At 53.5% G+C, this 26,650-nt stretch overlaps 9 protein-coding genes across 9 annotated transcripts; 7 read left to right on the top strand and 2 right to left on the bottom strand.

The window, feature by feature from the left end:
• Window positions 1–1,033: 1,033 nt before the first annotated feature.
• CLAFUR5_09561 (uncharacterized protein) lies at window positions 1,034–2,113 on the top strand (the record flags this gene model as incomplete). The annotated part of the gene is made up of 1 exon (XM_047908709.1): window positions 1,034–2,113. One exon carries the CDS (start codon window positions 1,034–1,036, stop codon window positions 2,111–2,113), a length of 1,080 nt encoding a protein of 359 aa, XP_047765797.1.
• Window positions 2,114–2,971: 858 nt separating this feature from the next.
• Window positions 2,972–4,650, top strand: CLAFUR5_09560 (Cytochrome P450 52A13; the record flags this gene model as incomplete). The annotated part of the gene is made up of 2 exons (XM_047908708.1): window positions 2,972–3,449; window positions 3,506–4,650. 2 exons carry the CDS (start codon window positions 2,972–2,974, stop codon window positions 4,648–4,650), a joined length of 1,623 nt encoding a protein of 540 aa, XP_047765794.1.
• A 2,760-nt stretch (window positions 4,651–7,410) lies between these two features.
• CLAFUR5_09559 (uncharacterized protein) lies at window positions 7,411–8,811 on the top strand (the record flags this gene model as incomplete). The annotated part of the gene is made up of 1 exon (XM_047908707.1): window positions 7,411–8,811. One exon carries the CDS (start codon window positions 7,411–7,413, stop codon window positions 8,809–8,811), a length of 1,401 nt encoding a protein of 466 aa, XP_047766187.1.
• Window positions 8,812–10,314: 1,503 nt separating this feature from the next.
• On the top strand, window positions 10,315–11,342 carry CLAFUR5_09558 (uncharacterized protein; the record flags this gene model as incomplete). Its single annotated transcript, XM_047908706.1, has 2 exons — window positions 10,315–10,555; window positions 10,663–11,342. The coding sequence occupies 2 exons, from the start codon at window positions 10,315–10,317 to the stop codon at window positions 11,340–11,342; spliced, it is 921 nt and encodes a 306-aa protein (XP_047766188.1).
• A 1,237-nt stretch (window positions 11,343–12,579) lies between these two features.
• On the bottom strand, window positions 12,580–14,299 carry CLAFUR5_09557 (Flotillin-like protein 1; the record flags this gene model as incomplete). The annotated part of the gene is made up of 4 exons (XM_047908705.1): window positions 12,580–12,953; window positions 13,004–13,712; window positions 13,767–14,118; window positions 14,175–14,299. 4 exons carry the CDS (start codon window positions 14,297–14,299, stop codon window positions 12,580–12,582), a joined length of 1,560 nt encoding a protein of 519 aa, XP_047766189.1.
• Window positions 14,300–15,241: 942 nt separating this feature from the next.
• CLAFUR5_09556 (uncharacterized protein) lies at window positions 15,242–15,925 on the top strand (the record flags this gene model as incomplete). The annotated part of the gene is made up of 2 exons (XM_047908704.1): window positions 15,242–15,470; window positions 15,522–15,925. 2 exons carry the CDS (start codon window positions 15,242–15,244, stop codon window positions 15,923–15,925), a joined length of 633 nt encoding a protein of 210 aa, XP_047766190.1.
• A 74-nt stretch (window positions 15,926–15,999) lies between these two features.
• On the bottom strand, window positions 16,000–16,644 carry CLAFUR5_09555 (uncharacterized protein; the record flags this gene model as incomplete). The annotated part of the gene is made up of 1 exon (XM_047908703.1): window positions 16,000–16,644. One exon carries the CDS (start codon window positions 16,642–16,644, stop codon window positions 16,000–16,002), a length of 645 nt encoding a protein of 214 aa, XP_047765877.1.
• Window positions 16,645–16,953: 309 nt separating this feature from the next.
• Window positions 16,954–17,322, top strand: CLAFUR5_09554 (Cytochrome b-c1 complex subunit 9, mitochondrial; the record flags this gene model as incomplete). The annotated part of the gene is made up of 4 exons (XM_047908702.1): window positions 16,954–16,982; window positions 17,042–17,107; window positions 17,159–17,207; window positions 17,263–17,322. The coding sequence occupies 4 exons, from the start codon at window positions 16,954–16,956 to the stop codon at window positions 17,320–17,322; spliced, it is 204 nt and encodes a 67-aa protein (XP_047765878.1).
• A 610-nt stretch (window positions 17,323–17,932) lies between these two features.
• On the top strand, window positions 17,933–24,343 carry CLAFUR5_09553 (E3 ubiquitin-protein ligase ubr11; the record flags this gene model as incomplete). The annotated part of the gene is made up of 1 exon (XM_047908701.1): window positions 17,933–24,343. One exon carries the CDS (start codon window positions 17,933–17,935, stop codon window positions 24,341–24,343), a length of 6,411 nt encoding a protein of 2,136 aa, XP_047765879.1.
• Window positions 24,344–26,650: the final 2,307 nt, after the last annotated feature.

Here is a 26,650-nt window from a genome sequence, read left to right as displayed (position 1 = left end):
TGGTTTCTCTGGATGTCTCTAGTCGCCCCGTGGTCGCTTGACATCCGTCAATCCAGAGCAACAAGCCTCCCTTTCGGCTTACTAGCCACCCAGGCCTCCTCAGAGGTCGTCTGACACTCCTTTCGAAGGGAGGGGGGGGGCTACTTGCATACAGAACAGGGTTTCCCACCATGTGCGGTGACACTCATGTTCATCATCGGCTGGAGGAATTCCTATGCGCAAGGACAACTGTCGAACGAGACTCTGCAGGCCAACGACTGTCGACTAGTCGAAAGAATTTTTTTTGATTATCGGAGAACCTCCCATAGATGTCGACTCTAATGAAGCATTCCCTCTCCCGGCCTTGAGCGCTCTCGCCGTACATTGCTGGCTCTTCACCATAGTTCTTACGGACAATGATCTTCCAGATGAGTCAGCACATGGCGCAAGTTGAGCTGCATTCTTTAATGCGACTCAGTGTGCCGCAAGAAACGGGTGAGGATGCAGATGATTTGGCATCGAATTTGACCGTTGCATCGTGACGCTCTCTATCCGATGCTTGAATGTCGCCGGCAGTCGGACGTCGCAGCGCAGCATAGTCAATCAAAAGGCACTGGCGACATAAGAAGACTGGCCTCATGGTGTCATGATGGCTAATAGGTCGTTCGCAGTCTAGGCAGCTTGGTACTGAGCTCGAAGGCCAAGGGGCGTTATTATTCTCGTAGCAACACACATCATCCTGGTCCTGGTGTTTCGAGAAGTGTGACATCAGCACACGAGGTGGAGGTCATTGAACATGAATGCATTGTCGTTGTACTCAAGGCTGAGATTGTACCCTCTTGGTTGGTGTTAGGAAGGAACAGCATCCTTGTCACTTGCTTCGGCACGTTCCGTCGAGGCGGGCACTGTGACGAAGTGCTGGATTCGAGGAAGGAAGTGACTTTCTCTTCGCACTCATTCACTACCACAACACACGACATTCCATAACTAACTCTCACAGACTCGCGCAACATCATCAGTCTCACGGTACGTACCACCAATCTCATTGCGAAAGATGGCGAAGAAGAATCGCAACCCGGGCGGCGGCGCACGAGGCAGCGGCATGAGCGCACTGGGCAGACAGATATTAGACAGAGCATTTGCCAACAACAGCACTGCAGAGACGAGCACACCCACCGCGCAACACGAGATCTTCGACGAGTCGCCTGTGCCAGAGCAGATCCAGCGTTACAATCCGACCTGCTCCTGGTCCTTCCAAGAGCACTTCAACCATCCGCAAGAGAACCAGCCCGAGATGGACTACAACAACTACGCCAACTCGGCGTATGCTGGGTATGGGTATGCTGCTCCTCCAGGCTATAATGCACAGTACGCTCAGCAGGCACAGTATCAAGCAGCACCTCCCACGATAAACAACCCCTTCAAACCACCTCCTCCTCCTCCAACAACCATATACGCCGGCCAGAATGCCCAATTCGATCCGGACGAGCAACAGCTGCTAGCGCAGTGGCAGTCAGCATATGCGCCAGCAGAGCAACAGGACAGGGCGAAGAAGGGTGCAAAGAATGATCGCGCCGATGGTTCTGGTGCAGCACCTGCCGGCCAGCGTGGCGCAGAAGCGGAGACTAAGAGCAAAGCCGATGACGGCAAGTTCACTGTGGTAAGAAAAGGCGGCGGCGAATCTTGGGAGGATAAGTCGTTGCTGGAGTGGGATCCCACCAAGTTCCGTATCATGGTGGGCAACCTGGCAGGTGAAGTCACCGACGACTCACTCACCAAAGCCTTTGCTGCCTACGGAGTCAACAAGGCGCGTGTCATCAGAGATAAGCGCACGACCAAGTCGAAAGGATTCGGCTTTGTTGAGTTTACGGACGGCGAGCAGGGCTTCAAGGCAGCGCGCGAGATGTCAGGCAAGTACATCGGCAGCCATCCTGTCACCATTCAGAGAGCCAGAACCAACGTCGCTCCCGTGGTCAAGAAGGATAGCAACAAGCATCGGGGTAAGAACAACAATTACAACAAGAACAAGGACAACAAGCAGCAACAGAAGGATCCCCTGAAGGCAAACACTGGCGCAGGCATCGAGAAGAAGCAGGCAGCCAAGCCGGCTCCTGGCCTGAAGCTGCTGGGTTGAATGGTAGCCTTCTTTCAAGGAGCACTGAAGTGTGATGCGTTCAGCGAGGCGTTGGGAGGTTGCATGCGGTCCAAGAGCAAGTGCAGATATCAAAAGAGTCAGAGAGCAAGGCTGCGTGTCTCTGCTCAGGTACGTCGTGGCCATTGAAGGCACAATTGAGAACAGTACAATGCGCTAATGAAGTACTTTGTTTGAGTGCTCTCCAGCATCGTTACACCATCTGCGCCATCATTCAGCCTTGCGCTCAACCACTCCTGTCATCAGTCCCTTTGTCATGAAACAGACAGGTATGTTCTGCCCTCAGTCCATCGTTGCGATGGAATGGAGAGTTGGATCCTCCGAATCTACGATGAGCACATATGTGTCAGTCCGTGAATATACACCTCCGAGTGACATCGCAACCACCTCTCGTCGTTCTCGCGATGTAGAGGCAACTCTTGGCGAACGAAAGTAACTGGATCGGAGTCATTGTTGTGCCGCCGTGACCTACTCTGTTTGTACGACTTTCATCGGCGTTGCATGTTCCAGACACGCGACTCAATGGCAATTGTGCAAATGCACAAAGAAATTGTCGTATGCAAACGCCACTTTGGGTCATCTGGGACTTGCACGCTTCATGATTGGCTCGATCGCACAGGGCCCAGTTCGCTTCCAACTCTTTCGCGGCCGCGGTCCAAAGGCCAGGAAACTTGACATGTGAGAGGTGGGGAGGCGAAGCGGACCCCATGGCATCACTTCGACCACAGTCCGTAAACACATAGACGATTACGCTGCACAAACATATATTTCTTGCAGACGTCGCCTCACAGTACTCCAGATCAATAGTGCTGCTGCGTGCAGTTGAGACCAGAATTCAGCATGGGCTTCCAGTCCTTCCTCGACCGCGTCGCTCCGCTCTCTGTTGTATATGCCGCCCTCGTTTTCGGAGCCTGGAAACTGCAATACTACACTTCCAACCTCATATCCTCAGGAGCATTTTTGCTCTTCACATTGGTGTTCCTGCAGAAAATCGCCCACCACGTTCAGGATGAGCGCAAGATCCTCGCGCTGGGCAAGCAGGCGCCTATAGTGCGGACCAACACTCCATTCAATGTTGGCTTCCTCTACAGGGCACTGTGGTACTTCTCCAAGCATCGCAACCATGAGTTATGGTGGATGATGTTCAACAAAAATGGCAACAAGAACCTCCCGTATACTGTTGAGACCGTCGTCGTGGGACAGAGGTTGGTGTTTACGAGTGATGAGGAAAACATCAAGGCGATTTTGGCGACGCAGTTCCAGGACTATGGAAAAGGGCCACAGTTTAGAAAGGAGTGGAAGGAGTTTTTGGGTCTGAGTGAGTTTATCCCAGACTGGGAAGTGTTGAAAGGGTGTACTAACAATTGACTGCAGGCATTTTCACCACGGATGGACATCAATGGCATGATTCACGACAACTGCTAAGACCACAATTCATCAAGGACCGCGTGGGCGATTTGCAGAGATTCGAGCATCAAATCCAAGTCCTATTGCCAATGCTCAAAGGTAACGGCGAGACCGTCCGCCTTGACGACCTAATCTACCGCTACACCCTCGACGCAGCAACCCACTTCCTCTTCGGTCGCAGCGTCGGCAGCCTAGAAAACGGCGAAGCAGAGTTCGCCACAGCCTTCGCAGAAGTCCAGCGAGTCCAGGCCATCATCGCCAGAGCAGGACCCCTTCAACACTTCGTCCCCATGAAGTCCTTCCGCCAGGCCTTGGACGTCCTCAACCGCTTCACAGACCGCTACATCGACGAGGCACTTTCACTCCCACCCGAGGAGCTCGAGAAGAGCACCAAGTCCGATGAGAGCTATACCTTCCTCCACGCTATCGCAGCCTATACCCGCGACCGCGCCGTGCTGCGTGACCAACTCGTCGCCGTCCTGCTCGCAGGCCGGGACACAACAGCCGTGACCCTCTCCTGGCTCTTCTACGAACTATCCCGCAACCCTCAAATCACCGCGAAACTCCGTCAGGACATCGTCTCACACGTCGGGACAGACCGCATGCCCACCTACGATGATTTGAAGAGCATGCGCTACCTAACCCACACCATCAATGAGATCCTTCGCCTCTACCCCGTCGTCCCTTACAACGTCCGCGTAGCCCTCACAGACACCACCCTGCCCCACGGCGGCGGTCCAGACGGAACCGAACCCATCGGCATCACCAAGAACACCCCCATCGGCTACTCTACCTTCATCCTCCAGCGACGGCCAGACATATACCCTCCCGGTTCCTCCGGGTTCCCAGACCCGCTGCAATTCGTTCCTGACAGGTGGGATAGCTGGGTTCCCAAGTCTTGGTCGTACATCCCATTCAACGGGGGTCCAAGGATTTGTATTGGACAGCAGTTTGCGCTGACGGAGATTGCGTACACGGTGACGAGGATTTTGCAGACTTTTGAGAGGGTGGAGAGTAGGCAGGAGGGATTTCCGGGGACGAAGACGGATATTGTGTTGCAGCCGCAGAAGGGGGTTTATGTGGCGTTTGTGAAGGGGGAGGGGAAGGCGTGAGATGGAAGAGGTGAGGATGGTTAGGACGATGAATACGATCAAATGAACATGGTCAAGTGAGTATGATCAAAGTGCATCGCTCATGTGATATGATGAAATGCGGTTACCTCGTGAGAATAGGCGTGTGTGTGTGGCAATCTTGCCTTACATTGTGATCAGTACGACAAGTCCGTCACCTTCATGCTATCAAGTGGATGACAGGTTTCGCTCACGATTACAGGCCGGAGTGATCTCCACCATCGTTAATAGGTGTCAGTATCGTGTTACGTCCAGCAGGTGGCCCCCCGCGAACATGAGCCGGGCATATGGGCCTCCAAGTATGCTCAAGCAATCTCTTTGCTGCTAGATGATTGTCCAGAACGTTCAGTAGACCAAGAAAATGCCCTGGACCTGAAAATTTGTTATGATCCACATTGCTGAGAGATCATAGACTGCTGTGGTATTTGGAGCACGGCATGTGGCAGTTACAGTCCATTTGTCAGAAGAGGGTCAAGCTGTTGTTCAGATGATTTGCCATGATCCATACAACACGAGAGATGACGCGATGCTACGGCATCTTGGCGACGGTATGGCATACGTTCGATAGAACAGGTAAAGTGCCGTGGCCAGAGTTGTTTGTTATGTTTCACACGGCTGGGAGATGACGCGAGCGAACGGCAGTGCCTCTGAGACCGTCACCGTTCGCGCACCAAGAACATACCGAATCAGTCGATAGGTAATGCAGTTTGAGTTGCCGTGATTTTGACATTTGCCATGTCTCACCTTCGACGTCTGCACTCTGCGAACGACGGACTGCGGTCCTGTTTGCGTTTGTCGTTTCGGGAGGCATGTCACCTATTCGCGAACGATCACTTCTCCTTCCAGTGCATCAAAGTCTTCCAGTAACCAGAGACTGCATGCCGGGGGTTACACAAGCATCTGGAGAGGTCGCAGATCTGGTTCGCGGTGACCAAACGTTCAGAACACGTCACACCAAGCAGGGTAAGTGATCGTGCAGCCGATCCGGAGACAGGTTGCACAACAGCTGTCTGCGGCCGTAACTCGAACGTTGCCGGCAGGACGAGCCACGGGAGTGTGTGGGCTTTCCGGTCTTGTCAACACAGGCTGTTTGAGAAAACGCCCTCAGTTCCAGACAGCTGGCCTCCGCCATCATAGAATATGCTTGCTGGTGATGACTGCAGCGGCTGGAGGAGCACATCTAAGGCAATGGCCTATGGTATGCCGAGGGTGCTTCACCCGAGCACATGTTGTCGAGAAAGTCGCCAAGTACAGGGCTGTAGGTGTCGCGTGCTCCAGGAATATGTGCAAGGCGCGACGGTGGTGTGCATGGCTGCAGTGGTGTGTCCAGTGTGGATTATGGACGAATTCTTCAACAGACGGCTTGCTTCTTCGCGTTTGTTGCGCTTCCTTCTTCCTAATGCAGGAACGGGAGGTCCCCCTGGCCTGAAGTCTGAAGCGTTCCCACAGGGCGGGGCTGAATCTTATCATTCCAGACCCGCTGTAGTGGGTAGGGTTCTCACGGTCGGCAAGGATTGGAGCCTGTCAAGTGCTCGGAGATTTGTTGGAGGCACTTCTCTACAAGCCTCCTCCTCACGCCCACGACGACGCCGCGCTGGAGAAGCGTGTCAGCATTGTTGACAGATTGACACAGATTTGTGTTGTGTTTCTGAGATGGCGATTGTACGTAAAGTGCTTGGGCAGCAGCGAGTCTGCGGGTCACGACAACGCGACCTCCTTCTGAAGCGAGTACTAAGTCGGCCACCACTGAAGCGAGTACTAAGTCGGCCACCACTGCAAGTCAGCGTACTGTAGCTTGATGGCCGGAAGTAGTGCATAGCGATGCTTTGCAGAGCTTGCCCCGGCAAACATAGGCACAAGGCACAGCACAGCGGGCACAGCGGGAACAACAGAACTGAGGGAAGCACAACAAGCACGCGCTGCACCGTCCGAGGCGATGGAACACAGGTTCACAACAAGTGGGCGGCTGGTGTTTTGGGCTAGTTCTAGGCGAAAGGCATGAGCCAGCCTCTCCTGGCGCCTTCACTTTATCGAGTATGGTCCTCCCCGGCACTGTGGTTCTCGGACGCACGAGCTCATGGGCCGGCGGCAAGGACGATTAGCGCGCCCATCACGGGGAGAGGTGGGAAGAATTCTTCTCGTGCATTGAGTTCTGTTAGCTGCTGTAGGACGAAGAAGCAAAATGTGACGGGGATGCAGCGAGCGTCGATGCGATGTGATGTAGTAGTAGTGTTGGGCAGGCTCTTCATATTCAGTGCCTCTGTTCTGTCTCTCATGTTGTGCTCCTGCTCACTGATTGCACTTCTCGTCCCTCAACCCGTGGACCCCACCCAGGTGGCAAGCGCGGGACCCAGGACCAACGGCTCCAGCCGGCCCACAAATCCCCGTCAAAAGTCTCAAAACACACGCGTTTGGATCCCCCCGATAGCCACACTCAACACACAACAGGCACGACCACACGTTGGCCACTGCGCGCCGGGCTCTGTCTTGTCTCCCCTAGAGACGCGACCGTTTGGGAACTTGGGTGAGCGTTCTGGATACCACCCGCAGTCCCAGTCCCTGCGTGTTGTCTGGCTTTGATCGCGGGGCTCTTGAATCGATTCTCCCTCCCAGGCGTGTTATACACACATCTAATCTCCTCCTTCACGTTCCTTCACCAACCACCAGCAACGCCTCCTGCTGCGCGGCTTCACTTCACGACCACTCCGGCTTGACGCTCTTCTGGAAACATCATCACCAACAATGGCATCTTCCTCCCACAACTCCCGCTCGTCTGGCTCGTCGGTCTCCTCCAATGGCTCTTCATATCAGCTGATACTGGACCACATCCTTAGCTATCCCGGCAGCTATGAGATCCCACTCCGGACAATGTACACACTCAATAGTCAACCACGCGGCCAACCACAACCAGGCACACCGACATCGAGCACTAGCAGCTCACCGAGCATTCCTCAAGCCAACTTCGACCAAACTCAGACATCTCAGACCTTTACTCAGAATCTCGTCTCGCAGCTCCAGAATTTGCCGAGCCAGCACGCTGCAATGCCTCCTAGCTTCATTACACATTTTGTCCAGCGATGCTTTCCTCCGGAGCTGACCCATGTCGACTTTCCCCAAGCGCTGACTGGACTCGACTACCTCAAGGATCTCGAAACACGGAGACGGCGTGAGGTCGCGGCAGCAATGGATCGGCTTGAGATTGCTCGGGATGCGCTAGCTCAAGACTCGGACCTTGCGAAGCGGTATCCCGGTGTGGTGCAGTGGGTGCAATCGATCGAAGACAAGGAGCGCAAGATCGATGTGCTGTACACGCAAGTGTACGTTGGCCTGCGTCGATGGATCCTGATCAACGAACTATCACTTCCCCCTTTCAACAAGCACAATTGCGTGGCAATGCTCAATACGCTCTATCCTCCAATGGGCATGCCAGCACAACCAACCACAAAGCTTACTCCTGCTGTCCTGAAAACCCAACGTGAGGGCTTCTTCAAGTACGTCCAAGCCGTTGAGAAGAGCGGTCCTCACATACTCAAGAATCTCATGGCTCAAGGCAAGGACGAGCAGCACGGAGACAAGTACGGCTGGGCAGCCGTCGTCAGGACTCTCAGCATGTACCTCCAGCTGGCCAACAGCATCATCAACGACTGTGTGGCCATTGTTGATATCCAGGATGTGTCGCCACAGCAGAAATGCGAGCCGAATCAATCACGGCACACCCGCAAAGCCGACTCTGGGATCAGCTTCACAAGCTTCAAGGATGAATGTCGACCTTCAACACGAGGCTCCAACAGCGACATGCCCGTGTCACCTACAGAATCGACACGACCAAAGACACCAAGCGGCGTCCGATCAGGCACTGCTCTTGAGAAGCTGGCTCGCGGTCTTAAAGGCATTGGTCGAAGCAGGACCGACGTGACAGAAATGATCCGCGATGAGTCCGCTCCAGCTCTGGCAGCAGTCGAAAGACCAAAGATGCTTCGAAAGATGCGCAGCTTGGGCTCATTAGGCGACCGCAAAGGCAGCCTGACTTCTCTCACTGGTCAAGGCTCAGCCGCACCAGTATTCGAAGAGACTCTGGAAATGCGAAAGCTCCGCCTAAAGAGCGAAGCAGTCTTTGACAAGCGATCAAGCAACGATGTGTGACTGCATGATCGGATCCCATCATACCTCTTTTGACTTTGGCGACTTGATTTACGAATGCGATGATACCATGACGCGCAAGTGTCGAGCCGGCGAGCTCGAACACCTGGGAAATGCATATGGAGTTTGGGTGGCTGCGTTTGATTGACTGTACAGTCTTGTTTTGTTTTGAGGAATCACAAAAGATGCGGCGTCATCAACTCGAAGAGATGGCTGTCCTTGCGGACGAAGCTAATATTTCCTTGGGTCATTGAGTGCGACCAAAGATGTGTTAACATGGCATACATTATGCCTTTGGTGGAAGAAAGCCGTTTTGTACGTGCAATGGAACTGTATGGTGAGAAGTGAAGGGGCGAGGAGAGTTCACGATACCACGAAAGAATCGAGGTGGGCAAAGAGAAGAAATGCTCGGTTGGAAACCGAAGGTTGTGTATCGAGACCATCACGAGTCTCCGTGTAGCTGAATCCCAAATTCTGAACCAACATCGCTCTCACCAGACTCACCTTGCCCACAGCATCTCCTCGATTGATCCTCAGGAAAACGATATCACGATCCCCTCGCCCTGCGTGCCTGCCATTGTTGTCAACAGGGTATCTATCCAGGTCCTTCCTTGTCGCGATCCAATCGTCCCTGCATCAATGGGCAACCACGCTCGAGCCTACAGTTTCCGGCATCTCATTACAGTTCATTAATTTCATTTACGACGTCTAACATCTCCAGGGGTCATTTCCGATTCTCAGCATTTCGGTAGCGCGCGGGTATCTCCTCTCACGACAAGGATGCGTTGGCTGACAAAACGGTGTACTTGTCGACACGCTTCCGAGATGCTGAGAATTCGAAATGACCCCTTGGAGATGTTACGCTGGCGTGGCTGGTTGGTCCAAATTCTCCATCACACCAGAGCCCGAGACTTTGATTCTAGCGTACCATGACACGTGAAGACAGCGTGTCCGTGGACCGTCGGTTGTGAGCGTTGGGGTCGCTCCAACTCGTTACACCGGCACGTTGGTTTTGCCGTTCGGACTGGCTCGTCTCGTCTCGTCTCATGAACAACAAACAACAACCATTTTAGCCGCCCGCTTCTTGATGGCATATCGCAGGTGTGAGGCTACGGGTTGTGCTCTGATATCACAGAGACGTCAAGACAACGAGAGCGATTACTCACGTGACCATGTCTGTCTGCTGCAGCGACTCCACATCATGGAGTCACAACTTCGCCCAGCAAAAGGATGACACGACTTGTAGGCTACAAGGCGCGGCCAATGCCACCTTCAGCAGCCGTGGGCACATCCGTTCTTCCTCCGGTTGCCGTCATCCTATGAGATCGACACCACTGACTCGGCAGGCACGACCGCACATATTATACCGTATCCAGCAGCTGCGTGGGCAACCCGAGAGCGTGGCACTGGACCACAGCGTGCAGCACTCCACCCAACATCAGAACGATCAGCCTCATCGAGATCACCATCAAGCACAGCGCAAGATCTTCTAGACTCCAGCCCAGGATGCCAGTACTTCCATTCGTGACGCTGGACGTCTTCACCCAAGAACGATACAAAGGCAACCCTCTCGGTTTAGTCCAAGTGCCTGTCGGCAAAGCCATCACAGATGAACAAATGCAAACCATCGCCCGGGAATTCAACCTCTCAGAAACAATCTTCATACGCCAACGACAGGACGGCACAGATGGAGTCTCGGAGTGGCGTGTCCGAATCTTCTTGACCAACGCTGAAGTCCCCTTCGCAGGTGAGTTCGTTCCGTCAGCGCGAGCGAGCACTCCTTCACGAGAGGATCTTCAGTGGCGTCACCCTCACGTTTTCTGCTGTGATCCGCGACACTTACTCGGCATGCAGGTCATCCCACGATTGGTGCAGTCGTATATGCCCTTGGCACACTTGCAGGTGGAGCGAGTCGAGGACGTCTGCTGGCGAATGCAGGACCTATCGAGGTGGACTTTGCGAATGGTGTGGCGACGGCGAGCATTCCGCATAATGTGCACATTCATACGCAGTATCGTTTCACTGTTGACCAGGTCCATGGGCTCCAGCCGGCTCTGAAAGGACCGTTGAGGTCTGAAGATGCTATTGCTGTGGTGAGTCCGGTGAAGGGGATGAACTTCGTGACCGTCGAGCTACCAGATCTCGAAAGCCTGGCAAAGGTGACATCCTCCGCGAAACCAGCACCCAAGCTCGACGAAGCCGATGGCTGGAACGTCGGCTTTTCGGGCTCCTACTTCTACGTCGTCGCCGAGCCAGGTTTAGACACAAGCCACGTGAAGCTCCAAGCACGCATGATAGAAGGCTCGTTCGAAGACCCAGCAACCGGCTCAGCAGCATGTGCTCTCGCCTGCTACCTCGCCTTGAAACGCGCACAGCACAGAACAATCACCTTCGAGATCACTCAAGGCCTAGAGATGGGCCGCAAGTCCGAAATTGGAGTCACAGTCACTCTCATGGAGAATCTCAAATCTGTTGAGAAAGTGGAACTTTCCGGTTCTGCTGTCAAGGTCATGGAGGGACAGATCGAAGTTTGAGATATGAGATCGAAAAATGTCGTGCTGTTTGGTGTCTCCTCTGGTGCAGCCACGAGGTAGGTAGTGTAAGCCATGCGAAAGCCATTGTTGCCCCTTCCTACTGGAGATCTAGAGGAGTCCACGTGGCGTATGGCGTTGTGTTAGTGCTGGGCGCTAGCTTATAGATGCCTCTCTGATGATTGCTCACGAGTGCTTTGATGATTGTTAAGGACTGATGACTATTCCATCGAGATCCAGGTCTATCGACTGTAAGAAGACTACACGCCACGTGACGAGATGGCAATGCTGGCGTTATGGAAGGCTGTACGCTTGCAAATGGCGGACATGCTGTGGCTTCGGCTGAGGCCAGATCGGGAACAACATAAGCAATGACCGAAGATGGGAGGTGGAAAAGGTACAGTCCCGTCCCACGCATTCAAAGATCCGCAGATCTAGAGACCATTGACACCTATTTGAGATTCATACGGTCTCGACACAATCCGGAAAGTCCATCCTTCCCTTCCCTTCATCCCAGGAGCTCCAAGACATGACCCAGCACCCTGCCCACCCTCAATGCCGATGCAGAACATACCGTGAAACCACGGGAAATCCCTCTATAGCAACACTAGTCGAGGCCCAAATGATGATATGCATACACACAATGTCTTTGGTTCGGTACTGGCCCCAACGGCGTGCTCTCCCAGCCATAACAGAAAACACGGCAACGATTTTGGAAGATCTGAGACCGTTTCATGAGGTCTTCAATGTGTTGGAAATGTTCCGAACAACAAGATACATACTAGTTGTGGGAACATCGTCGATGGGGACATAGGAATGTCTCGCTATAAGTTTCTTCAGTTGGGCCTCCGGAGGGTGGTGATGAGTTGTGGAGTCTCAATGGAGGGAATTAGAAGCCGAAGGGTTGTGGTGGAATCTGGCGAGACTCATTAGCAGTCGTACTGATAGGTGTAGTGAAGTTTAGAGTGTAGAAGAGCGATTGTTGATCAAGGTCGATACTAGTCCACCGGTGGGTCAACCAGAAGACTCGAGCATTCCGACATTGCAGCTGACGACGCTGCGCACTCAAATGAAAGAGTAGATTGAAGCAGAGATCATAACATTACACTAGGATACACTACACAATCAACAATAACAAAAGCAGCCAACAAAACCATCACAAATCACAGGGTATCATCACAGGACCTCACAGCCGAACGCCTCCCACTTACCACCTCCCACTCCAACTCCCAGACCTATCCTACTTACGCCCATTCGTCAGAGCCTTCCCCCTCCTCTCACTCTTGCCATCCTTCGGCACCTCATTCTCACCCTTAGGCATATTCGCCATCCAGCTCGGCGGCGTCATGCCCGTCTGGTCCTGAATCGTGCTAAACAGCGGCGGAAGCGACTTGAACAGATTCTGAATAGGCGCCATGCTCTGGTCCGCACCGCCATTCTCACCTCCAGTGGTCCAGACATTGATCTTTGGCTGCAGGCCGTGGATGGCCTTGGCATTCTGCTCGGCTAGGCGTTCGTAGGTGCCGTTCTGCAGCATGAGGAATTGCATAAGGCCTTGGGGACCGCCCATTACGTCGGAGAGGGCGCCGTAGGCTTTGGCCATGTCCATGAGACCTAGTGAATTTTAGTGCGCGTTGTGCAGTATATCATTCTCAGTCACTTACCGTCTGCCTCGCGCTTGCGGGCGATGTAGGCAGCTTCAGCTTCCCGCTCCTTTTGGAAGTAGTTGGCTTGCGCTTCGCGCTCCTTCATCATGTACATGGCATCAGCCTCCTTGGCACGAGCCAGTAGCATAGCCTCAGCGTCCTTCGTACGCTTGTAATTGGCGGCGTCCGTATCCTGTTGCGATCGGTAGTATGTAGCTTTCGCCTCGGCTTCCTGGTTGTACTGCTGTGCATCGGCCTTCTTGGTCTGGGTGTAAAGATCCGCATCGGCCTTTTCTTGCGCAGACTCCTTCGCAATCTTGGCTTGCGTAACAGTAGTCGCACGGAGACGCGCCAGCTCCATCTGAGCGCGCTGCGTCTCGACATCCTTCTGCAGTTCAGCATCACGCTGCTCAGCAGCACGCTGTGCGCCAATCTGCTCAAGATTGATGGCGCGAGCGATTTCGATCTCACGAGTCTTCAGCTTTTGGTCGGCATTTGCCTTCTCGACTTTGCGCTCAGTCTCAAGGACGGCGGTGTGAGCGTTGATTTTGGCGATCTTCTGCTTGGCTTCGCCTTCCTTCTCAGCCTCGCCGACACGTCCTATCATGCGGGCATTGGCAACATCGACCTGTGCCTGTGACTGGGCACCTTCATGAGCTTTGCGGGCTAAGCTGTCGAAGTACTTGCTGTCTCCAGTATCCTGAAGCTCTTTGATATTCGCGTTGTACTACAGGGCACTCAGTCAGCATTATCTTTGCGGAGAGTCGGCAGAATGACATACAATCTTCAAGCCAAACTGATCCAACTCCTTCTGAACACAGTCAATGACCTGGGCCTTGAAGAGTCGTCGATTGTTGAACAGCTCCTCCATCGTCATATTCGAGACGATCGATCTCGTCTCACCCTCAATGATGCCCTTGACAATGTCTTGAACGTGGCTGCGACCAGTGCCAACCATGCCACGCTTACCGGTCGACGCTTGGCCATCTGAGTCGCCAGTGAGGAGGACAGCATACTTGGTGAGTGACTCCATTGCATCTTCTGGGCCGATGGTGAAGACAGCTGGAAGTGAGAATTGCAGCTTTTCGCTCGTCATGGCGAGGAGGGACATGGAGAAGTCGAAGGGAGTGATGCTAGGGCGCAGAGCGTGAGATGAAGTTCATGTTGCTGAATGGATGTTCGGACGTACCTGATCTTCGTGACCTTCTGCATAGGATAGACGAAGCATTTCTTCGCAAGGCGCACCCTCTCGATACCTGCGCCAGTGACGACGAGGTACGAGTTGGGCTCGGAGACATGATACCACATGCCCATCGTTGCGGTTGATGCGGGTATTACTAGTGTTGAGTGTGAAGTGCTTCAAGAATGAACGGAATGACTGAGCTGCTCAAAGCTGGTAGAGATACTGGTCGAAGTGATGTCGAACAGTGTTGTGTGATGCACAAGAAGGGCAGGCTTCTGGGAGGAAAGAACGTGCAGCCTTATATGACATCGAAGCAGTAGCGAACTGGTAGCTTTCACATGTCACGAGGCAAGAACGTGCCTGCATTCCTGCTTACGCTTTGTCCATAGCACGGGAAGCTGCGCCGTGGGAGTGGGCAGTAAGACTGGCTGTGCACCAGTGAGCTCCGGTCAGTATAACGCTCATGAGGTTGCAAGGCAGTCTCCGTGGGTAGTCGGCACATAGACGACAATGCATTGGCTTACTGTTTCTTGCCTAGACATAATGCCTGGCGCTGCTGTATCCGCGTGATCTGTGGCCAAGACTTTCGCGAAAGGAAGGGGCGAAGCTCTGCGAGGCGGGCCTCAGGTGCAGGGCTGAGTTGCTCGGTACAGGACATCCCTTCTTTGTGCGACATGTTTTGCTGCATCATTGCCTGGCGTCTGGCTGTGCAATCGTTTGCAATTGATCGAAGTCCTGAGCATCGCCAGTGTTCTCAAAATCTCGCAGGCGGAGCAGCACTTGTAAGTTGTTGGAGGTACAGCCTCAGGGATCCGGGTTCCGCAACCTTATTGCTGACTAGCACGATATCTGGAGTATCTTGCGAATGGACTGAGGCACATGTCAGCAAACGCCCAAGCAATCACCTGCACCTGATCACAATTGCCTCAAAACTTTCCATCGATCCTGCAGATCGTCACTGCGCGGCGTGCTTGACCGGAGTGACCGAGTGTCGTGCCGAGACCGTGTCGAAGCGAGCATTTCAGGATAAGTCGGCAGCGTCAATCTGGTCAACATCGTCGCCTCATACAACAATGGCCGATCCACCTTCCTACGATGAGTCCATTTCACAGCCTATTGATAAATACCACGAGCTCGACGGAGAAATGAAGACAGCGCAGCGTTTCAGCATCAGGGAAGAAGTCGCATTGTCCAGATCGCAACATGTAGCGGCATTGGTTTCCAGACTACTGCCGCCAATAAGAGAGCGTGCTAAGAGCGGTATCTCGAAAACATCGATGTTGTTGATACCGTCCGATCAAGGTGATTTTCCGTTTACAGCCGTACAATGCTCGAGAGACTGACTTGCGGTAGCTGAGACCAGTAGCAGAGGCCAGCTCGTTGGGTTTCCGGAAGACGACCGCCCAATCCTGATACAGCTGGAGGGCAGATATGATAGTACTCAGTTCTGGTCACAGCAGGAGGCTCTTGATCTGCTACGAGATCAAACCCTGGTAGCAGTTGCTGGCGATGTTCCTACACCACTACCAATGGTTGAGCCACTGCCGGAGCGGCCAGCGCAACCAAAAAGGTCGTCATTCTGGGGACGAAAGTCAAGTCAGCCGACAGGTCCCTCAAAACCAGCACCAAAACAGTCAAAGCCTCCTGTGAGCGTGGAGGTGCAGTCAGAGCAAGCCAATTTTCGCACGGAAACAGAATATGGCCTATACGAGACGGTTTGCGGAAGGACGGTATTGCTGGTCGTGGATGTGCGGTAGTAAAAGTCATTGGCGACGTGACCGATGGGCTACAATCCGATGCTGTTGGAGCTCCAGTAGTCCGGAGAGATGTCTCATCCTGCAACGCTGCCATCCTGCTTTGCCGAGCCTTCTTCCTTCTCCTGCTTGGACTCTGCATCTGTGTTGCCAGTGTCTTTCTTCTCGCCCTCCTGGTCGAAACCAAGAGCATCAAGCTGTCGTATCAGCTCGCTCATCTTGATGACCTTTGCAAACTGCTCCGGCAGCAGAGCAGCACCCTCATCCTTCTTGGCTTTCAGCTCTCGGGCCTGTCGCAACTTCTTCGCCAGTTTCTTAGCCTCTTTCGCCTTTTCTACCTCCGGGTCAACTTCCTCTTGCTTGGGTGCATCTGCACCCTTCTCTCCATTTGTCGCATTCGCAGTACTCTCCTCCTTCCCACCCGTAGCAGCTTTCTTCCTCGCCTCTCGTCTCTTCGCATTCTTCGCAGCTGCCGCACTCTGCGTTAGGTCTGCAGCAGGATCTGAACCAGCAGACTCTGCGCCTGGCACTCCTCCTTTGCCTCGATTCTTCCATGCTTCAGCAGTGCGATTCTTATAGACCTCGACATCTTCCGGTGGCTGGTAGCCAGGCTTGACTCGAATCTCCTTCCTCACGCTGCCATCTGATCGTGTCGAAGAGGGAATGACAGAGTCACCATTGGACAGTTTCTTGATGCCGGACTTGTTAGTCTTGTCGGCCATGATGTGTGATGTGTGATGTGATTCGCGGCACTCAGTAGAGACTGCTTGCGCTGCAAACGCAGCTCCTTTTGTACGACTATCGCATGTGATAGGAAATGTTGCCTGGTGCTTGTGCCTCGCCAAAGTCAGAGTCGCGAAACCTTGGAATTTCCTCGGAGCTAATCGGACGCAAGCTGATTGGCTGTGATCTCGATCTGAACTCCTCGACTTCAACATTGTCCACCAGCACCACCAGGAACACCAGAGCACTCTTCACACTCAGGCACGAGCCGATCGATCTCCTCACGATCTTCACACGACTCTCTCATCATGTCTGGCATCCTCTCGGGCCTTTACTCGTACGATCTGACGGACGCGACGTGAAACGAAGAAGCATTGGCTAACACGGCATGACAAGGGCCATTGTCAAGCGTAACGCCGTCTTCCTTACCACGATCTTTGCTGGAGCCTTTGCGACCGAGATGTATGGAATGAGCTGTAGCATGGTGTAGTTCCCGGACTGACCAGACGGTAGTGCCTTTGATACCGCATCGAACTCGATCTGGGACCACATCAACAAGGGCGTACGTTAAACCGACATACAGGACAGCAAGAGAGCAGTGGCTGACAGACAGCTAGCGACAATGGAAGGACATCAAGCAGCGGTATATGCAAGCCGAGGAGGACGACGATGAGTAGCGGAAATGATGGTGGCCGGGAGGCACGGAATAGGTTCAGTAGAAGTATTCGCACAAAGCTTGCGGGGTGTCGGATGGGTCCAACACCACGAGAGGAACTTGCAGAGGGTGTATCACAGCGGCCTGGCGTGGGCATTGCCCTTCGACCAGCATCCGCGAATGTAACATATATCCAAGCCGAGCCATGAAGCAGCTGAACGTTTCTCAATATTATGCGTCACGTGCGGTCTCTTTTTGCCTCCAAACTGCCATTTCCAGCCTGTTGACATTCCACTTCTTGCATGAAGTCTAGTGAAAGTTGCGTCTTGACTTGCGCTACTGGTTAATTCTGGTTGTTACGTCAGAGGCAGGCGCATCTTTGTTGTACTGTATGCACAAGTCGGAGCTTTGCCTGCTGAAACACCAGCTCCACGCCGCCACGACCATCTCGCACTACATCACGCGACTTCTCGAACGACGGGGAAGTTGGCAAACAGATAAGTCAGTACGCGACGGAGAATGACTGCTACTTCATGCTCTTGAAGACCATCTGAGGCGACGGTCGCATAGCGGGGCTTACACCAGGACGAGCGATACGAACCATCAGCCACCATCCCCACGACAGAAACACAATGCAAAGCTCTCCAGAAGAACAACTCGCCAATCATCTCGCAGCACAGCCCGCCAACTTCGACAACCGGTTTACACACTCTGCGAATTGTGATCTCCGGCAGATCCTCTTCAAGTCTCTTGCAGCCCAGCGACAGGACTACCTCCGCCTCTTCTTTCCAGACGGCCCTCCACCTGACAGATCGAAGCCATGGTCGCTCAGTGATGCACAAGGGGCGATAGAAGGAGCAGAATACACCCCCGCTGCAAAGGGAACAGCGTGCGGGCACATCTTCAAGAATGGAGAGAGCACATATCACTGCAAGACATGTGCAGCCGATGACACCTGTGTGCTCTGTGCCAAGTGCTTCGAGAGTAGTGACCATGAGGGCCATGGCGTGCTCATTTCAGTCAGTCCCGGCAACAGTGGCTGCTGCGACTGCGGGGATCGGGAAGCGTGGAAGAGAGATGTGAAGTGCAGCATACATACCGCTGATGTGAACGAGGAGGCTCAAGGTGGAAACGTACACGGCAAGCAGAAGGCGTCTGTGGGTAGCCTGGGGAGTGCTCTACCACCAGATCTTGTGGAAGCCATTCGGATGACCATCGCCCGGTGCGTGGATTACCTGTGCGACGTCTTCTCGTGCTCGCCCGAGCAGCTGCGGATGCCAAAGAGTCAGACGAGCATCTTGCGGGATGAAAGAGAAAGCAGACTTGAGGGCGTCTACGGGGATGAACAGCAAGAGCAGAATCTCGAATACTGTTTGGTGCTGTGGAATGATGAGAAACATACTGTGGACGATGTGCAGAACCAAGTCGCGAGAGCTTGCTCCAATACGAAGAGGTTCGGCTTTCAGAAAGCTATGGAAGTCAACGATGTTGGGCGGAGCATTGTCCACTACTCGAGAGACCTGGAAGAGCTACTACGAATGGCCGAGATCATCGAACAGCTCAAGGTGACAGTGACGATCAGATCGGCAAGAGACATTTTCCGAGAAGAACAATGTGCCATCATCATCCACTGGATATCTGACATTGCTGGTTGTTCGGTGGGCAACGAGCCATACCTGTTGCGCAACATTGTGTGCGAAGAGCTGCTGAAGCCCTGGCGCGAGAGCAGTATAACAACCAACAAGGACATCGGCAGAGACGGCATCGATGACCATGAACAGGATGAGAACGAGAAGACACAGCGAAAGTATAGAGCACTGCTGCAACCCCTTCGCGCCGCTGCTAATGTAGTTCGACTGGAGGTCGAGATCCAAGATCCCATGGATGATGACGAGGACGATAATGAAGATAATGATAATGAAGAGGATGAAGAAGAGGAAGGCGACGAATTCTACATGGAAGTGGCCGAGGGTCCTGATGACATGGACGTGGAAGTGGGAGACCTGAGACGCGCATCAGAAGCTGCTACCAACAGTCTCGACGCAGCGGACATGGACATAGACATCATGGAAGAGAACGACGAATTGGGCGAGGCAACGATAGCAGGCTATCCGCCTCCTGCACCACCGCCGCCTAGAGGCGAGAGACGCACAATTTTCACACCGCAGGACAGCGACGAGCGCGAGAACAACGAACACCAACCCCCGGCAAGACGTGATCCATATCCGAGGGTGCCTGCTACGCCAAAAGCGCGATTCACTAGACTGACACGCCCAAGCAAGCACTGGCTGGAGAAGCCAGACGGCTACAAAGCACCCAGACCAAGCGAGCCATGCGAAGATCTGTGGCAGCGGGTACGATTGGACTGGTTGATACTCTACGACTTACGGCTCTGGAAGACTTTACGAATACACCTGCGACACCTGTACATCACGACAGTGGTGACCATTCCACACTTCAAGCGCATCCTAGGCTTGCGCTTTGCTGGGCTGTACACTACGCTGGCGCAGCTTTATCTCATTGCGGACCGCGAGCCGGACCACTCAATCATCAACTTGAGCGTGCAAATGCTGACAACGCCGACTATCACACAGGAGGTCGTGGAGCGAGGAAACTTCTTGACGAACCTGATGGCGATCCTCTACTCGTTTATCACGACCAGACAGGTTGGCTTCCCACAGGATATCAATCCGCAGGCTACCTTGGCCTTCGACGCAGGCGCGGTCACGAATCGAAGAATGTTCCATTTCTTCTTGGATCTTCGATGGCTCTTTCAGTCTGAGTTCATTCATTATCGCATGCGCTACGAACCACGATATCTTTTGCAGTTCCTGGACCTGGTCAAGCTGCACCAGGGCGTCTGCCCGAATGTGCGAGCTACTGGTGAACATATCGAGTACGAGTCGGATACTTGGATTAGTGCCAGCATGATCGTCAAGGAGATCAACAAGCTCTGCAAACAAGTGGCCGTCTCCTTCGAACCCCATCACAAGTTCGACGATGGGAACGCAAGCCTGCAGCGTGCTGTTCGAAATGTAGCACAGGTCACTATGATCAACTCGTTTGGGTATGAGCGCAAGCGCTTCGCCACTGCCGAACTCAAGGATGACCTGGCCTGGCATCAAATCGGTCCTCTAGTGCACGATGGCAAGAAGTATAGTGTACCTCGTCATGCCGTGCAGTCAGAGCCGATGAGTTTTCACCACCCTCTGCACTACCTACTATCCTGGCTCATTGAGAACGCGAAGGGTATGAGCAGAGACGAGATGCGCTCACTACTGTGCTTCTCACCTGCCGATCTCAGGGATCCCTGGAATGCTACTCCCAAGGGTGGTGCAGCACCTAGCAGTCTCACCGGGGACGAGCTATTGAGCGCCATCTTCGAACATCCTCTCCGTGTCTGTGCATGGCTTGCACAGATGAAGGCTGGCATGTGGGTCAGAAACGGCATCACTCTTCGTCACCAAGCTCATACATACAAAAGCGTCTCACATCGCGACGTGGGATATCAGCGTGACATCCTCATGGTCCAGGCAGGTCTCGTATTGTGTGGCGCTGACGATGAGCTTCCTGGCGAGAGATTCCTTGCTCAGATGATTGATCGTTTCCAGATGGACGACTGGATCTTAGGCGATTACCAAATCGTGCCCGGCTACGAAGAATCTCAACAACTAGATGTCTTTGAAGACTTCTTCCATCTGCTGGTAATAGCATTATCTGAACGAGGCAATCTACAGCCACACCTTGGCTCGGAAGAGCAACACGCGAGAATGCTCCAGCATGATATCGCGCATTCGCTTTGCTTCAAGCCACTATCATTCAGCGAGCTGAACCAGCGAGTCACGGAGAAAGTTGGCGAGTCGGATGACTTTCAACGCGTGCTCGAATGCATGACCAACTATCGTGCACCAGAGGGCTTGCAAGATACTGGCACATTTGAGCTCAAGCCCGAATACATCGAGCTGGTGGATCCTTTCTTCGCACACTACACGCGAAACCAACGCGAAGAGGCAGAAAATGTCTACAGGAAGTACACTGCCCGCAAGACTGGCAAGAAGGTGGAAGATATCGTCTACGAAACGCGCTTGGAACCTATCGAGAGCGGCATGTTTACGCATTTGGCAGCATTCACGAACACACCACTTTTCGTACAGTTGGCTGCATCAGCACTGCAATTTGCGCTTCATGTCAAAGAAGCAGCACCCAAGGTGCAGGTCACGAGGGTTGAGACATTCCTCCATATGGTGCTGCATTTGATCCTTCTGGCTGTAGTCGAAGACAGAAGCGGCGCAGAGGATGGATTTGTCAAGCTGGCGTCCTCAGTGACATGCAACTTCGCAGCGAACAGCTTCATACCACATGAGACTGCGACCACGCTTGTATCACTGCTGTTGAGTGTCGGCGTCATGGACGACTACACAGCCTGCCATCCCGCGATAAAAAACGTCTTGCGCAAGATGCAAATGCGACACCCTGAAAAGTTGTCTGCAATTGGAGCTCTAGGTGCCATGCTAGATCGTGGAGACAGCAGCTCTCCCGCTTCTCTTTCGCTGGAAGACAAGGAGCGCAAGAAGCAGGAGGCGCTGGCTCGTCAAGCCAAGGTTATGGCGAAGATGAAGGAACAACAGAACAACTTTCTGCAGAACCAAGGCATGGCCTTTGGTGACGAGCTCGATGACTTCGAAGACGACATGTCCATCACCGAAGAGCCTGAGAAAGTTGAGCATCGCAAGACTTGGAGCTTTCCCACTGGCACGTGTATCTTGTGCCAGGAAGAGACTGATGAGAATCGCTTGTATGGCACGTTCGCCTTCTTCGGAGACAGCAACATACTTCGCACAACGCCCGTAGAGGATCCAGACTATCTTGATGAGGTCTTTAGGATCCCACCCAGCCTGGACCGTTCGGCTGATAATATACGGCCCTTTGGCGTCGCTGGCGATAACAAACGTGACGTACAGCGCATCGGACCTGATGGCAAAGCCACAACCGTCGAGAGACAAGGCCTTTCCAAGGGCTTCCCACATCAGTCAGGTGGAAACAAAGGTCCAGTCTCAACGAGCTGTGGCCACATAATGCACTACAACTGCTTCGAACAATACCTTGCTGCTACATCGCGACGTCACGGCTCACAAATCGCCAGAAAGCATCCAGAGAGGATCGATCTGAAGGAGTTTATATGTCCTTTGTGCAAGGCGCTCGGCAACACTTTCCTGCCTATCGTCTGGAAAGAGAAGAACTGCACGCCTGAGCACGAAGTGCACGCAGCCAAAAACTTGTCTGACTGGCTTGCAAGCGTGCACGAGGACTATCCTGTGGACTACTCATTCCTCAACGCTGCATCAACTGCGATGCAACATCACCAGCAAGTGAGCGAGATATACTCTGACCGTGCGGCGCAATACGTGACCAGCATGTTTGCACCGACTCTTATCCAGAACTTCAACGATCTATCACTGGACAACACCACATCGCCCGTGAGCCCAACACAAGCACGCTATCCTCTGAGGAGAGGCCACACCCTGTCAAGACTATTCGGCCTGAATTATGGCAACAACGCCGCTACAGCCGCCCAGTCAGAGATCATATCCCATTCAGCAGAGATGCTGCGATTCAGCGATCTGCTGAGCGCATATCGGCGCTGCGAAGATTCCATCAAGGCTAACAAGCTCATCCCCGTCGATGACGGCGTGTTGAGGAACGACAATCCTACAGTAGCCTTGTCTCGCGCTCTTGGTATGACAATCACTGCCTTTGAGATTTCGCATCGTGGCATGGGCAATGATCCGCTCGCCACGTCGCTGGTCTCGGACTTCTCGGAGCAGAATTTGACGCATCTGCGTATACTGTCGGAGACGATCGAGAGCCATTTAGCTGTCAACATGCTTCGTTCGGGCTCCAGTACGATTGCCAAAGAAACTATCCGCAGAAGAGACTTGGCGATGGCACAATTGATTGGCAATGGCCGCGATTACGATCATGATCTTGAGGACCACAGCTTCAGGCTGAACTCGAAACTGCTCTTCCAGGACGACATCTTCCTGTTCTTCGCAGACTGGCTTGCACTTCTCGGACCGAATGTCGCAGAGGCCAACTCCATCATGCAATTGTGTTACTGGGCTGAGATCGTCAAAGTTTTATTCGTGCTTCGACCATTTTTCGCCAACCAGCCTTTCGTACCGAAACCTGCTGAGGCACTACCCGACAGACGTTTCATCGATGCAGTCTCCAGGACCAATTGGGGCCCAGGTTTGAACAGATTCGGGTTACAGCGCCTCGTAGATCTACGACAACTGGTTGAGAAATACGCCCTTGCGTTCCTCCGCAAATGCGCTGTCCTCATGGTCGTCCGCTACGGCCTGGATTTCGAATGTCCCTACAACATCGACCCCTCTGCCCCCGAAATCGACCGCCTCACATCCCTCCTCCATATCAATTCCATCGACGATCTCTGCGGCCTGTACCTCGCCGAAGACAAGTCCGGCCATAACCTCCGTGAAATTACGGACCGCTGGATCGAACAAGCACATCACGTAGAAGATCAAGGCAGAGGCATCATCCGAACCCCCCACCCCGCCATCTACGAACTCGTCGGCCTACCAAAGAACTACGACACCCTCACCGAAGCCGCCATAAAATGCCGCTGCCCTACGACCGGTAAAGAAGTCCAAGACCCAGCTGTGTGTCTCCTCTGTGGTGAAATCTTCTGCTCACAAGCAGTGTGCTGCATGGTTGAGAAGAACCTCGGCGGTTGCTACCAACATATGCGGAAGCATGGCCTCAAGACGGGCATCTTCATCAATATCCGCAAGTGTATGGTGCTGTTCTGCCATGGGCCGGGAACGGGGAGTTTTGCGCATGCGCCGTATCTGGATCGGCATGGGGAGCCGGATCCGACGCTGAGGAGGCATCATCAATTGTTCTTGAACCAGAGGAGGTACGATAAGTTGTTGAGGGAGGTTTGGTTGGGGCATATGGTGCCTAGCGTTATTAGCAGAAAGTTGGAGGCGGATATTAACCCAGGTGGGTGGGAGACGTTGTAAGTGAAGAGGGAAGTCATGTGAGGAGAATCAGAGAGAGGATGGAGGTTCATATCATGGGGGTTTGTACCACGGCGTAAGAGGATGGACTGGAAGCATTGCTGGAGGCGTGTTTGATACAGACAGAGACACGAGACGGATTTAGTGAAGAGGCTTGCCTGATAAGCACTGCGTTTGTCACCACGCAACACGAAGTTATACAGATCCCCTGTCGGAGGACACTGAAGAGAACGAGGTAGAAATGACATATGTAGAAGCTCCCTCTGGCAGTACGGTAGCATCCACAAGGCTACTACTGCTTGTGGAACGAAATGCCTTCACGTACTGGAGGCAGTGCCGCGCTCATGGTCCTCTCTTCAGACGACGGTCCAGATCCAGGAGGTATCTCTCGGTGGCGCCCGAGATGTTAGGTTCGGCAACAACGCAATACACCACTCACGAAGCCCCGAGGTGATGGAGAAGGCTCTGCTGATCATCAAGTCGCCATTCACCGGTGAATGGCGAGGCGTAGAGCTGCTGTTGTGAGGAGTGGGTGGGGCATTGGAATGATCACAGCGCGGCGTGCGCCATGTCTGCTGTGGACTGTCGTGGACAATGCACATTTGGAACCGTTGCTGTATGGTGCTTCTGTAGTCGGGTCAAGACTGACGATGTCTTACGCATGAACGATGAATGGGATGGTCTCTGTCGAGCTGAAGTCGATCGAAGGATTGGATGCGTTGTCAACGACGGCAACGTCTAGTCATCGTAGTTAGATGCATTGCAGCGCAGCGGTCCGGCAGTAGGTTCGATCGTAGTCTATACCGGTAGGGCGAGGACGCGTAACCATTGCAGTGGTCTCGCAGTAGATGGGGCGCGAGTTGTGCATTGGCACATCGCTTCGTCGACGGGAGTCGCACATTGGTATAGCGATAGTCGTGCAGTGGCATACACACCGTCTGTTGGCCTTCGCATTGGCTGCATCAGTGTGAAAATGTTCCAGAAAGATGCCATCGCATTGGTCAATACCCTGCATGATGGCATGTGTTTTTGATGGGAACGAGGCCCATTGGCTGGACCTTACAATTCATCCTCGGTCAAAGTGCCGTTTGGTGAAGGGTTTTGTAGTTGCCATTTTCGATCGAGGCGTCGCAGTAGTGATGTTCAACTGCGAGGAGAGTTTGGCTATCGCTTCCGCAGGTGGCCTAGGGTGCGTGCGGGTGTGATGAAGAGGCTGTGGCGTTTTTTGTGCGGACGCTTTCGCTCTCGACGATGATCGATGGGGTCTGACGGTCGATGGGAGGGCGAGAACACGTCGAAGCGTGAGTACTGTAGGTGAAGACATTTGGTACGTTTGATTCAAAGAAACATTCTAGAAACGACGACATCAGTCACAGCACTATGCGGCTTCGCGGCAGTTTACACCTGTGATCTTCATCATCGGCCGTGCGACTCAGTCGATGGCCGAATGTGGAGGATGCTCGGTGATGCTGGTCGAGAGGGCCTGTACACAGTTTCGATAGCCGCAGCTGCGTGCTGGCTTTGTAAATGAAGACATCTGGGATGTGTACAGTGAGTATGGCTGGATGGAGATGTGGGAGCATTGAAGATGGATGGGTGTGTGGTATTGGAATGGTGAAGGGCAATTATGGGTGCAGGCATTCGGGTCTCGTTGACAGCTGGTGTGGCGTGATCTCATGTCATCGATAGCATGGCTGGGGTCGACTCGGGCGATTGTCAATGTTTATGAATCGTGGTTCTCATCAATGTCTGGACAATGTTGTCCCTGATGCGATGATTCTGGAGTGTATTTGCGCCCTGCGTATATTGACGTCGGACGCCAGCGAATCCTTCATCTTCACGGGGAATACTCAGTGGAGGGTGTCCACTCGTACCGGACAGGATGACAGGATGAGAGGATGGGAGGATGGGAGGATGGGAGCTATGGCAAGGCGTCGCGGAAGGTACACGACGCCGTCTTTGTAGCTATCGACGTCGGGATCAGGGGCATGCATACCACAGCTGCAGGTGTTGCCTTGCAAGATGTGAGCAAGTGACTGATGGTAGGGGTAATGATGTCCATGTTGTCGGTCAGCAGAAGACGCGGATGATGGTTTCCAGAGTGTCTCTTTCTTGACAGTTCACAGCGCTTTCGAATGTCAAACACAGAGGCTAAGGTAGGAGGTAGCGTCGCGCACGGGTCTCCAGTCCTCCACAGCGGTAGGCCGGCAGCGGCTCGCAACACCACCGGTGACCAAATCCCCTGTCGCTGACCCTTGTGCGGCGTGCCTTGTGCCCGTCTTCCCAAGTGCCTAATAAGTGCCTCCCGAG

The sequence above is a fragment of the Fulvia fulva genome, chromosome 9 (genome assembly GCF_020509005.1).
Source record: "Fulvia fulva chromosome 9, complete sequence".
Classification (NCBI taxonomy): Eukaryota; Fungi; Ascomycota; class Dothideomycetes; order Mycosphaerellales; family Mycosphaerellaceae; genus Fulvia; species Fulvia fulva.
Note: the sequence above shows the minus strand (reverse complement) of the source record. Positions and strands in the feature narration are given on the sequence as shown.